The following is a 14,300-nucleotide window of genomic DNA, read 5'->3' on the forward strand; positions in this document are numbered from 1 at the left end:
GTGTAACAGGGCGGGGAAGCCCATTTTGATGGGCAGAGTGTTTTATGTTCTAATGATGCTGTAGTAATGAGATTGTAAGGAGAGAATGTGCCTGCCACTTGAACCTATATTTTCAGTTTTGTACCCCCACTCTCAGAGAAATTGGTGTACAAAGAAGAGAAGCAGACAGTAGTTTCATAGGTATATATTTGTGACAGGTATATATTTAGGGGCCCTACCCCAATGCTCCTTGCTATGTTAGTGGCTCCGGGGTCCCCAATTTGCATTTTCGATTTAGGACTCCTAGTTGCACTTTCCTCTAAAACAACAACCCCAAAGTTGAATTTTCATAACTTTTTACATTTGTGACCCCCATATCTTGAAATTCTTTAAAGCTTGGGGGCTGAAATTGTAGTAACTAGTATCTGAGGGTCCCCTGTACACCCTTGACATTACAGGTCATTGTGATATACATATTAGGAGATTTGGAGGTTTGTACACAGAGCTGTGAGCATGCAGAATTCACACGCAGAGCTAGAGGTGGATACTAGATTGAATGGATGACACAGAGCAGCCTCACTGAGATCCGTGCATCCGAGGATGAGCGCGCCGGGAGCTACATTGATTACATGACTACAAGTGATTTCACTCTTAACAAAACATGCAATACTAGAAAGTTGAATCAAAATGCAGGGGCACTGAACAGTTGGGGCAAATAAGAGGAAAAATAAATAATTTAGTATTAGTAATGTTAAGTCTTTTTCTAGCTAATTGTGGAGGTATAAAGATGGCGTCATCTCCACCTGGATACTTCTTTTTCACCCTAGTGGCAAAGTTTTTAGTTCAAGAAAAGTAAGGTAAAAGCAATATTGAGGCATCAGAAAGGCTTTTCTTTGATCTCCCCAAGCTTTTAATGTATGGTCTTGTTTGATATTGGATTATTCTTAAAAAGAACTTCTTGCTTAGTCATGTCACATGTTCACCAGTCAGACTAATGTTGAGACCCTCAGGGCCTTCTGGCATCAGTCCTTTTTCTCAGGTCCAAAAGGCTTGTTTTCTGCTCAGATTTCTTACAAGCTGCTGTTGCATCCTTGGATTTTGAAAATTGTGGCAGCAAAGTTTATTTAAGGGACACTGTGGTTGATATGTTTTCTATTGCTTCCTTGCGTGTATGTGTATGTATTTGTGTGTGTATTAATGTATTAATAACTTTGAATATTTTTTTTTTACTTAGCTAGAGAACCAAATGTGGAAACCTTGTTTTCATGTCATTCCCAAATAAATCTGTGAACTAAACATGGGTTAATGACCCATGGGGATATTGACTTGATTTTTTTTTTTTTTTTTATTTGTACAGGCCTATAGGAGAAGTATACATATGAAATTGGGTCTGGGGATTCCCTGTACTACTTATACTTTGTTTTACAGTAAAAGTTTTGTTTTTCAATTTGCAATAATGGATTTTTAATTTTTCATTTCAGGTTAAAATACAACCTGTAGCAAAATATGACTGGGAACAGAAGTACTATTATGGCAGTCTCATTGCAGTGTCCAATGCTTACCTTGCCTATGCCACTAGAGGTAAGACTGATGTGCTTTTAAGTGAGAATTGTGTTTTTTTTCCTTTATTATATATCTTAATTAGCCTTAGGCAATATTTAACTGCAAAATAGCTTTGAGGTATGTGTTATAATGCTTCACTGTTATGATTAAGTCGTAAGGATCTATGTACTGTGCGTGGATGCAGACGGCCTAATAGTGCAGCAGTTTGCTTCAGAAATGGTTTTCAGTTGCCCCTCTTGCGAGTTAGATAGAACCATAAAGATGTTACTTTATAAGGATGCAATAGTTTCTTAAATCATACCAATTAAATGCAGAAGGATATCCAGTTTAGTAATTTAAGTAAATTATTCCTTTATCAAGTTATCAGTAATCTCTTGTACTGTTCTATTTAACATTCTCATTTTATTATTATAATTAACAGGATTTTTATAGCGCCAACATATTACACAGTGCTGTACAATAAATAGGGGTTGCAAATGATGGACAGATAAAGACAGTGACACAGGAGGAGGAGAGGACCCTGCCCTAAGAGTTTACAATCTAGGAGGTGGGGGGAAGTAACACACATTAGGAGGGGGAGATATGTAGTGTTGGGAAGTAGTGAGGGTTTCAAAAGACAGAAGACAGGTAGGCAAGATTGTAAAAAATGGGTTTTGAGTGGTCTTTTAAATGCGCAGAAAGTAGAAGCTGGCTGAGGACCATTCAAGAGAGTAGGGGCAGCTTGAGTTTGGTAGGGGGAGTATGGGGAGATGATGAGTTTGGTTTTATCCAGGTTAAGCTTCAGAAATCTTTCAGCCATCCAAGATTGGATGGCTGACTGGCATAATGAAACCTTATCCAAGACTGAGGGAGACAAGTCAGGGGTGGACAGATAGATTTGCGTGTCATCAGCATACAGATGGTACTGTAAACCAAAGGAGACATGCTAAGTGAGGAGGTGTACAAAGAAAAGAGAACTGGACCAAGGACTGACCCTTGGGGTACACCAACAGGGAGGAGAGGAGGAATTACCATTAAAAGAAACTTGAAATTAGAGGTCAGACAGGTAGGAAACAAACCGAGAGAGCAGTGCCACTAATACAAATGGAGTACATGATTTGTATTAGAAGGGAATGTTCAACAGTGTCAAAGGCAAAGTAAAGATGGAAGAGAGAAAAGTTGCCTTGTGACTTGGCTCTGATGAGGTCATTGGCCACTTTAGTAAGGGCTCTTTCGGTGGAATGGGCAGCTTGAAAGCCAGACTGGACTGAGTCAAGGAGAGAGTTGGTGTTCAGGTAATCGGTGAGTCTTATAGACAAGGTGCTCAAGAAGTGTGGAAACATATGGGAGAGAGCGGTCTAGCTACGGTTCCTTCAGGTTAGGGAGAATAACGGCATGTTTGAAAGCAGAGGGATAGATACCAGTAGAACGGTAGAGGTTGGATAGTTCCATTTGTGGAATAAATCTAGTTTATGGGAGATATATCTCCTATCCATACTCTTCTCTATGGGGCTATTAATAAAAAAGTTACTACTTATGTTTGTCAACCAGCATTCAATTGTATCTTGGCTTTCATTCACTTTGACTTGTCTTCTACATTGTATCTTCACCCAATACCAAACTGTTACCCAGAGCTTCCCACCACTGACTGACCGGTACCTCCTTGGATAGGTTAAAATAAGCTCCTTGCCCTAGTCGTCCAATCTCCCTCATAGGATTCTCACCTATTACAAGCAGAATTGTAGGATTTCCTTTTTTCTTGGAGTTTTTGGCTTCTTCCTACCTTTCTTGCCCCCTCCTCTTCCCCAATCTTTTTATAACTCCTCCACATGTATGGCCCCATCTGACCAGTTTCTGTTGTGGGTTCGCACTTTAATTGTTTAAAGGCTCTAACTGTCGCTCAAAAAGATCTCCATTACTGTACTACATGCACATGTCCAAATGTGTCTAGTGTCCTCCTACCAGAAATTTGTTTTAAATCTGTCCAGACACCCATTTGTTTCAACTGATACTACTATTCATTGCTTCATAGCACCAACCCGGAGGCTAAAACGAAAGGTGCATTGATAGCTTTATACAAATCCCTGCAATACACTTCCAGCTTCTCTTGTAGACCCTCAGGACGCTAGTGTTTTTGCTAAAATTTTGATATTTGATATGTGATAATGTATATACCCTGGCCTCCCTTTTTCCTTCCTAATAAGAATCAAGTAAAGGTAACCTTTATCTCCCTTTCTATTTTGGGTGGATTTGGAGAGGGCACAATATTAATGGGTGCTGACCTTAATCTTGTCATAGTTCTCAGAATGAATACCTTTTTTAGCAAAATGTTAGGAATATCCTTCTTTAAAAGTCAACATATTTAAAATACATCTATGGTTTTTTCTAACTGTGGATACATTGTGATCTTTACACACTTGCGATAGAGACTTAACTTTCTGTTCAGTTGCATACTCCCATATAGACCATCTTTACTAGCCATCATGCTTTAGCATGGCAATCATCTGGCTACATCAACACCTCCCCCTAGTCTGGCTATTCCTAATTCACCGTCTCGCTTTTTGCCAAGACGCCCTCACTTTAGAAACCTATTTAGAGCTGACTGAAGCACAATGTCATTGTTTGGCCTTTATACGATCACACCCACCAGTGTCGCTTGGACTGGTGCTTGCGGTTCTTTCTACTAATACAGAGACAGAGTAGCTAGAAGCCTGCACCTAACTTATATTCCTTCTGTGCAGTAATAGAATTTATGAAGTCAGCTTTTTCTGTAGAAGAGGTAGTTAATGTCATCAAACCTTCTCCATCAGGGAAAAACCCTGTCCTGAATGGCTTCACACTGCGTTTTTAAAAGCATTATGCCTCCAACCTTTCAAACTTTCTGGCTTGTGTCTCTTCCTTAGTATCCACATTTTTCAAATTCCCTAGCCAAAGTCTCAAAGCTTATATCAACATATACCCTTAGCTCGGTAAGACCCACACCCTGTCCCCCAACTACAAGCATAAATCTCTTACTAATGTGGAGAAGAAATTATGTTTAAGCTATTAGCTATCCATATCCACCCCTCCACGACTCACCTGAACCAAGTAGGCTTTACACCAGGTAAAAAGGGTAGGGACAACACATTGAAGACTATTCTTCTTATGTACAATGCTAAATTAATAGAAATTCCCATGTGCCTGTTGTCTGTCGATGCAGAGAAGGCTTTTGTCTGTGCCATTTGGCTTTTCCTTCACTATTCCCCTAAACTGGGAGGCATGGGCCCCTGCATGCTATCTTGGCCAACTGCCTTATACCTCACCTACTGCACAAGATGTCCATGGGGTTAATTCAAACCCAATTGCAATTTCTAATGGCACTAGACAGCCCGTCATTTTCCCTCCTTTACACTATTGTTATGGAGCAATCCTGGAGCAAAAATCTGCAAAGTCAAGATTTCTCAAACGGAGCACAATGTGATGCTATCGTGTCCAGTATGGACCAAAATATGACGTTCCAGCCTCCTTTTGAATCTATGCCATGAAGCTTTAGAGCAGTTCTTTTCTAATAACAAAAGGTCCAACCCAGTACTAGCATGGTGAACCTAATAGTGTCCATTCTGTGTATTTTTCTGTGGGCTATTGAGGTAGTTTTTGGAATAAATATTTCCCTATCCTATTTATTGGTAGTTTCATGTTGAATTTCCAGATACTATTAGAACCAACAAGTACAGTACTTTCACAACACAGATTTGGAACTTCTATCTCTTGATGGTCTACATAAATGTATTCAACGTGGTTTTTATTTGGGTACTTTGAAATAGTGGGCGATGCCTAACAAAACTTGGATGTGCATAGGCTTTGCGAGCACAACCAACCTTTAGTTTTCTTACACCTTTAAGATGGTATCCCTGGCCGGATTCCATGGCATCTGCAAACACCTGTTTGTTAGGTTTTCCACCTAAAACCTAAGGTTAAGGTAGGTTTGCCTAAACACATCAATATAGGAGTGAAAGCCACACACATTAGTGATGTCAGCTTGAAACTTTATTCTGGGCACATTCGCTTTTAGAAAACTCATCTTGGGCCTCCCTGTTCTAACAGAACAGGGAAAGTATATATTCTAGGTATACAGTAAAAAGCTTTATGCCTTCAGGAGGTACAACAAAATTCAGACGCTGTGTAAAACGATTACCATTCATTTGTTTGGTATAGTGCATAAAATAGGAAGCAGGACCTTAATGATATGTAGTAAATGTGAATAGTAAAATTGTGAAAAGAGAAAGGGAAAAAAGTGGTGGCTAAAGATTTTGAATTAGGGAGCTAGTTAGGAAGGGGAAAATTGGTATGAGCAACTGTAGTACAGCTCTATTTATAAGTGTGTTATATCCCATTCAAAATTCATTTTGGGATTCTTCTTTCTGCAATGCTGTTTGAATTTTTTCACAAAAATAAAGAATGCTTATCCCTTTTTTTGTTCACTATTTCAGTAATGTAAACTACCAAATAAGCCACACTGACAAATTGGTAAAGTGGTTACATAGGTGTTTTTGATATTAGGTGATCTCCAAATCGGTCACACAACTCTTTATTCATTTTTTAATATATGAGGTAATATAAATTTTTAATCTGGTAAAGCAATTGCTTGCTTCTAAATGTGGAAAAAGCAAATATTGTTTTAAAATTGGATAGTGTGGTCATTCCCAAAAAGGCAAAAGTTGAGCGTTGTGTGGTCCTACAATTAATTATCCCAGTGTTAACCCATGTTTACCTTTACTAATATGGGATGCTTGGGTTTTAGGGTTGTTCAGCATACAGGATGTTTATTACCTTTTGTGAAAATTTGTCCAGTCAAGTTTAAATGGTATTGTGTCCAGGGATGTATAATTTTATTTTTAGCCTGAAATCAGAAAAGTGAGCTGCTAAAAAAATTGTTTTTGGTTAGAAGTGTGGTGCGGTATAGGGCATAGGTAAAGCAATTCCACTAAACAGCACACCTTCGGGGCATATTTAACTTTGTGTTAGGATAGATGATAGGATGGAAAACTTAAAACCAGAAACGATTGTTCAATTGGAAATGACCACCATATGGTCCAATTTGAACCAACGTCTGTGATAGAAAATCACAGCCTACTCTGTTGAAAGCTTTCTCCGCATCCGCTGACAAAAGCATTGTAGGGAGAGTTTCACCCCTTTTAGGGTAGCAAATGATCATATAACCTACCTGGGATTACAAATTGGCCACCTACTCTCTTCTCCATATACGTAAATTACCCAACTCTGCTATAATTATCTAAAACGGATGGTGGGGTTGGATTCCCAAATGTCAGAGTATATAATTTGGCCAGCATATCCAGGCATGTGGTAGATTGGATCAGGGAAACCTTCTATTCCAATATACAACTGGTGACTGCCATGGTGCACCCTTGGAACTTTTGTGCTTTGTTACATTGTAAACTCTCTGCCCTGCCACCTTCTTTATGACACAATGTTTTAATCAGAGATACGATGGCCACATGGAAGGAACTTAGGAAGAGATTCAAGGTGCCCGTGGGTCTATCTATTTTCCTATATGCGGCAACCCTATGTTTCCTCAGGCCCAACACCATGCAGCTTTTGGCGAGTGGAGGAAAACAGGTCTAAAATGTTATGGTGATATGTTTCATGTAGATGGTCCCTCCAGAATGTCGGCGGCAGATCCGAGGGCTATATATGCCATTCCCGCTTGGGCACTTCACCCACTTTATAGTGGTCAATATGTGACCTATCTCTGTTCTTTGGTAAGGAGCCATGAGACGATTTTACAGCTTAATGCTTTTGACCAAATATTTTCATTGTCCCCTCCCAATATTTCGAACATTTATGCATATTTATTACCTAGGCTGTTGTCTGCTACTAATGTAAGCTGTTGGCAGAGGAATTTTTCTGATTTGGATATAGTAAACAGTGTGGTACAGGGCTACCAAATGCTTAGGAGATGTATGATAATGAAATTTGGAGGGAATCTCAATTCATAATACTTCATAGGGGATATAAAGTTTTTAGGCCCTTTGATGGAGTAAATGGGTCCAGAGCTTGGCATTTTCAATGTCCAAAATGCGATTGCTTTTCTGCATCACTGTCCCACTGATTATGGTTTTGCCCGCGTATTGTTGAATACTGGCAAAAAGTATGAGTGCTGATACACGATGTGACTGGTTGTTATATCAGACCGCCCATCCCTCTTGCTCTTTGGCTACTGGGATGACACGTTCCCCTGTATTGTACCAAAACATTCCTGAGCCTGGATCAGTGTTTGTTTACTGGCAATTCGATGTACAATTATGAATACGTGGATTCTCCCACAGACACCAGAGGTGGAGCAAGTGGTGTTACTTTTAAAGACCTTATTTTATAAAGAAATGCTGGAAGCCCAAATTCAGGAAGACAATGGTAAAACTCGTTTCCTGCAGCAGTGGTATAAGTTTTTACTTTATGCATTTTCTGATACCGAGAGTACTGCTATTCTTGACCAGGTCAGGTTCTCATCCTGGTATATTTGCAATATTTCGGCATGATTTTGTTCTATTTTTCAGCCCCTCGGAATGTTATAATGTTATTCTGTCCAGTTAGTATATGGCATCTTCTGCTGACTTATTGAAAGTAGAAGTCTGCTGGTTACCTATTTGTATTTTCTTATTTTTATATAGGCTGCTGAAGTGTGGGCTCCTATCCTCCCCCATCTTACCCTCCCCTTTTGTTATTGTTATTATAGATGTTTAATGGGTATTTTGTATGTTTATGTACTGTAAAACTGTTTTTTGCAAAAATAAAAAAAGCATTGTAGGAATATGGCGCGAGCCAGTGAATTCAATCAGGTTTAAAGTTCTAATATTAATATCACGCGCTTCATGTCCCGGTAAAAACCCCCTCTGATTCGAGTGGATGATGGTTTGAAGCACAGGCATTAGCCGGCTGGCCAATATGCTGCTGATTAATTTAAGATCAGCCAATTTTCCCCCCCAATTGTGGTTCAACAACATAGGTTCGGATCTTTTCCAGGTTTGAGGATAACGAATATATGGGCTGCAAGAGTGTCCCTGGCCATTTTTGTCCCTTGTGTCGGCATTAAACTCCTCCAAAAAATACTTAAATAGATTAGGTAGAAAGCACTTGTAGTATTCAACTGTCAGGCCATCTGGTCTGGGAGCCTTTCCAAAAGCTGCACTAGCTGGCTTTAGCTAATTCCTCCACTGTGATTGGTAGTCCGAGAGATTCAACAACCTCTTCAGAAATGGGGGTAGACCTGAAGCATGTAAATATGCACAAATTAAATCTTTCTTAGCTGAAGGTGACTCTGGGTTTTGATCTCCATTTAAATTATACAGGTTTTCTTAAAAGGACCGAATGGTCTCGGCTATATCTGGGGGGGTGGTACATTTCCGCTGCCCCATTTCAGAAGTGACACTCTGGATAAATGCTCTGGCTCTCTTTTCCCTCAGCGCTCTGGCCAGAGCTTTACCACACTTATTGGAATGGTCATAGTATAATCCCTTACGTTTGGTGAGTAAATATTTCATTTTGGAACAATTGAGTTCCTTTATTCTTTCCCCGATAAGTATGATCCGCTACTCCGTGTCCGTAGTTTGGTGACGTTTATGAAAAGTCTCTAGGGCATGTAGTTTCGAAAATAGTTGATTCAGTCTAGCCTCCCCTTCTTTCCTTGCTCTGTGGCCATGTTGTATGAAAAGACCCCTGACAAAGCACCTATGCGCTTCCCACACTGATAACGGATTAGACACCGAAGAGTTATTTAATTCAAAAAAGGATCCTAAGGCTGTCATAATACTATCACATATCTCAGTGGACTCCACTATATGGCGGTGGACTAGAAACAGGTCAATCCGAGAATATATGTGTGCATTGCCAAATAGAATGTGTAATCATTCTCAGCCGGATGTAAGATCTGCCATATGTCCACCAAGTGGTAGGAATGCAGCAACCGTTTTAAGTGTACAGAGGGCAGCAAGGGACATCACTGATGCCCTTCCAGACACATCCAGCGCACGTGAGGGGGCCACATTAAATTCCCCTCCCACAACCAATGTGCCTTCCACAAAATGATCCACTAATTCCAGTATTTTTTTTTAGGAAACCAATCTGGTTATTATTCGGGGCATATATTCACAAAGGTCAATTTATAGGTACCAATTACTCCCTTCACCAGAGCTATATACTAAGAGAGACCATTGCAATGAACTATGCACGAGTACGCTTACACCTTTAGTCTTGTAGTCAACTGAGGCACTATGATAGGTTATGTGTATATGGTCATATCTGAAAATGTCGATCCGTTAGTCTTTGAATCTAGTCATATCTGAAGTGCGTCTCCTGAAGAAACGCCACCTGACCTAAGGAAAATTAAGGGCTAGGTAGAAAAAGGTATTCTCCACAGGGAGAGAGAAAAAACTCTCTTTAGGGAACTCTCTCTCTCTACTTGGGGAAGTGGTATTCAACAGCGAGGAGTCGGGCCCACTGAGACATAGTCAAATATATTAAACCATATTAAAACAGAAATATAAATAACACCCATAGTAAGTGCATCTGGTAAATTCTCATCTGGTAGGCAAGAGCGGTCCCTCAAAGGATATTATTTGCAACGATATTTACCGTTCAATATGAATAAGCAGGCCTTAACCACCTTGCAGTTAAGCCCGACCTTCGCTCGGGCAAAAAAAAACTGCAAGGATGGTTAAGCCCGAGATTTTGTACATCCATACTTACCTGGTCCCCCTGTGCTCATCCAGCGTCGTCCTCCGTCGATCATCGTCCGCCGATCTCTCCAGCGTCGGGTGCCTTCGTCGGGTGACAGCGGGACCGGTAAGAAGCCGGCCGGCATCTTGTGTTCCGCCGGCCGGCATCTTGTGTTCCGCCCGCCGGCATCCTGTGATCCGCCGGGCCAGCGGATCACAAGATGCCGGCCGGCATCTTACCTGGACCCGCTCATCGTCCCACGTCGTCCTCGCTCCAGCGCCGGATGATCTCTGCAGGGAGAAGCCGTCCGGCGGAGAAAAAAAAAACCGGACGGCTCCTCCCTGCGTGCGTGATGACGTCGGCGCGTGTGCGGGAAATTCAAACTGAAACTCATTCATTCATTTTGTATTGGATTCAATACAAACTCCTGTATTGAATCCAATACAAAATGATTCAAATAATTACAAAGTATATACCTGGTAAATTCAAACTGTCATTTTGTATTGGATTGGATACAAACTTGCGTATCCAATCCAATACAAAAAATAAAAAAAAAAATTAAAAGTAAATAACTTGGAAATTCAAATTTATATTTTGTATTGGATTGGATACAAACTTGCGTATCCAATCCAATACAAAATAATTCAAATAATTACAAAGTATATACCTGGTAAATTCAAACTGTCATTTTGTATTGGATTGGATACAAACTCCAGCATCCAATCCAATACAAAAAAATAAAAAAAAAATAAAATAAAAGTAAATAACTTGGAAATTCAAATTCTTATTTTGTATTGGATTGGATACAAACTCCCGTATCCAATCAAATACAAAATAATTCAAAACAAACTCCAATAAATACAGAATCAAAGTTTTAAAAATTGCCACACTAGGGAGGTGTTTTAGAATAATATAGTACTTTACAATATACAGAGTTACTGCTTTTTCAGTATTTATGATTTGTTTACATTGCTGATTTTTGTGTTTTTCCTTTAATTTTATTAAAAGTAATTTTTTTTTTTTTACATGATTGTGTGTTTCAAACATTTTTTATATTCATATTATCTACTAGAACCCTTGTTCGGACATATTTCTGTAAGTTACAGGTCTACAATTTAAAAAAAAATTTCATGAAAAACAGTGGATCACTTTTGGTACAGAAATCTAGACCTCAGTGTAACGCTCAGGAGGTTAAAGGCCTACAGGCCTTTAAACTTTTCTTGCAATAGCGCCCTGCCTTTTCAAAATAAAATGTGGCAGAGGGGGTTGAAAAAAGGCCCCTTCAACCCCATAGTAGCGTTGTTTAGATACTAGAATGGGTATTTGAGAAGCAGACCTTATATCTTAAGAATACAAGTAGTTTAGAGAGAGGGAAAAGAAAAAACCGCATACAAACATAACCAACAATCAACCAGCCTTCAGGACCGGAGCTCCACCAAAAAAAGTAGTCGTCAGAATGTGCTCTGTTTGGGGTGCCTTGGATTTAAAAAAGGACCAATAGATCTTACAAAAGGGAAAGGTTTATTTACAGCTTAGGATATTATTTACATATGATTTTGCAAGACAAAGGGGAAGAAGGTAAAGGGTAAATAGGAAAGGGGAAGGAGAGGGGTCTAGCTCTATCTCCAGCACATGGTCAATCTCTCACACAACCATACACACCAGGGTTTTCTCTCCTTGAACCACACCCCGCTGCAGGTCCTGAGCGAATCACATTGTTGATTCATCATTGGTAAAGTCTTGATCAAAAGGTCACACAGATTGTCCTTGTCCCAGGCTTGGGATTGTTGTCATATACCCCTGCCCCCTCCAGGGAGACTGAAGTTATAGTGAACAGGTTTGGGCAGAAATTGACACCAAATGGTCAAACTGACCAAAGTGTTAATGATCCTCAGGCATCCACAAATGGAAGATCAGTCATTGTCTCTGTTAAGCAATCCTTTGATGTTTAAGGGACTAAATCTGTCTCCACAGATAATGAGGTTTATAGCTTGTTTCCAAGAAGGCAGAATTGTCCTTACATACAAGTCATATTCATATCAATTTTGGTCACTTCCAACACCTTCAGCAGTGGGGGAAGGGGACTAGTCTTAGCCGGGTCATCATCAGTAGCCATATGTAGCATGAGCAGGTAAAAAAGGCAAGTCCTGCAAAAAATTGTTGCTGAGGAGATGAAGCTTCTTTCTATGTAATTAACATAAATTTCTCAGGTAGATATGATAAAAGAACATTTCTATGGTCCATAACCAAAAAATCCCACTGTGGGTTGTGGAAGATCTTCGAATACGTAACTAGGCTTCACTTGGGCCTAGCAGTGGTCTCCCAACAGATCTCGGCATTGGAACAGATCGTTGGCGGGCAGGGTTACAGGACCTCATCCATCGTTGTGAAGTTTTAAGCACATCTAGTGGCATAGCCAGCCAATCGAGAACCTCGACTGGTGGTGTTTGCAGAAAGTCAAACAGCACTGGTAACTGTGAGTGGTGATGCAAGGAAAACAAATGATTACCCTTAAACACTTGGAGATGAAAGGGGTAGCCCCATTTATTTGTTGCTTGTGCTGATCAAATAGATTCCAATAGTGGGCTAACAACATGCCTAATTCTCAAGGTATGGCTGGAGAGATCCGATAAGATCTGTACTTGCACCCCATCAAAATCAAGCGTACCATGTCTCCATGCTTGCCGCAATATTTCCTGTTTGATAGTATAGAAATGGATCCTATATAACAGGGTGCCTGTAATTTCACATGTTCCGCTTATTCTATGAACTCTGTCCAGTTCAATGACTGTATTAGGGGGGAGGGATCTAGGTACATGTTCAATATATCACTAACCGTGGCCTTTAAATCATTAAAAGTTGCCTGTAGCCTAAGGAATACCTCTAATCTGCACATTATTCCTGCAGTTGATTTGGCCTTGCATATGAAAGGCTGCATCTTCTAGGGCCTTAAAGTGAGTTGCATTCGCCTTGGTACCAGTAAGAGCTGTGAGAGCAGACAGGGGTCAGGCCTTCCCTCAGTACTAGCAGGAGACTCCATGCTGCCTGAAGAGGCATTTAATTGTTGCAGCCTGTGTGACACGCGCTGAAGCCATCTTGGATCCTGCTGCTGATTCAGGAGATTCGGCTGTGGAAGCAAAAAACTGCTTCAAAATCTTTTTTTTCAGCGTCTTCGCAGTCCGCTTTGCCTTCTGCCGCTGGAACATGTGTGTGGTGTCGGGAACGAGCTTCTGCAGTGCGGCCAGACCGAAAAGATCTTGTTGGAGCTCTGGGAAACTGCAGCCCCACTCAGCCAGTGCATGACCACACCCCCAATAAGCCTTTCTTAACATTGCGTCCCATCGGTAAAGGGTTTGGATAACGGTAGGTGGGGTGTAAACCAACTGAGCTCGAAATTGCTGTGGTATCCAGAGGGCCAGAGATAAGGAGAGTGATGACAATGTAAGACTGCAGATTTGTAATAGTTTTAAATCAGGTATTGCTATGGCTGCTCCTTGACTTCCTCCTCTTAAGAATTAGTTTATTAGGTCAAAAAATACTATTCACACAATCTAGCCAGGAAATGTGTAAATTATTATAGCACCGACGATTGGACTCAACGCTAGATAATAGAGATTTGTAATTTTAGTTCTGCTAAATTGGAGAGATTTGTAGGGATATGAATACTAGGTATTTAATAAAATTATGTTGCCAATAAAAAGCAATGCTGTGCTTTAAATTTGACACCAGTGTAGGTAAGGATATATTTAACACTTCTGGCTTATTAACTGTAAAAAACACTAAAGGCCCCAAATGCTTAAACTCCTTCATAACTACTGAAATAAAAATTAAAAGGGATGTTATATATAACGACATCATCTAGTTAATAGATAAGACACAAATAGTTTACAGTGGGTGTCTCCAGATTGCATATCCTTAATGTCTGTGTTGTTGGTATGGCATTTGCAAGGTTTTTTCAAATATATTAATAGCAAAAAGATCAGATCTGAGCATGTAGGCCCCTTAAAGGATGTCACTGGGTTGGTAACTGGGGATAAAGACAAGGCAGATTTACTAAACACTTTTTT

At 40.1% G+C, this 14,300-nt stretch overlaps 1 protein-coding gene across 1 annotated transcript in view; it reads left to right on the forward strand.

Annotated features, from left to right (window-relative positions):
• EDC4 (enhancer of mRNA decapping 4) overlaps window positions 1–14,300 on the forward strand; it is a 256,361-nt gene that overhangs the window by 27,587 nt on the left and 214,474 nt on the right. The window contains exon 5 of the mRNA XM_072423087.1: window positions 1,461–1,560. Within this exon, the coding sequence (XP_072279188.1) occupies window positions 1,461–1,560 (100 nt within the window). The remainder of the gene's footprint in view (window positions 1–1,460; window positions 1,561–14,300) is intronic.

Source organism: Pyxicephalus adspersus, chromosome 9 (genome assembly GCF_032062135.1).
Source record: "Pyxicephalus adspersus chromosome 9, UCB_Pads_2.0, whole genome shotgun sequence".
NCBI lineage: Eukaryota > Metazoa > Chordata > Amphibia > Anura > Pyxicephalidae > Pyxicephalus > Pyxicephalus adspersus.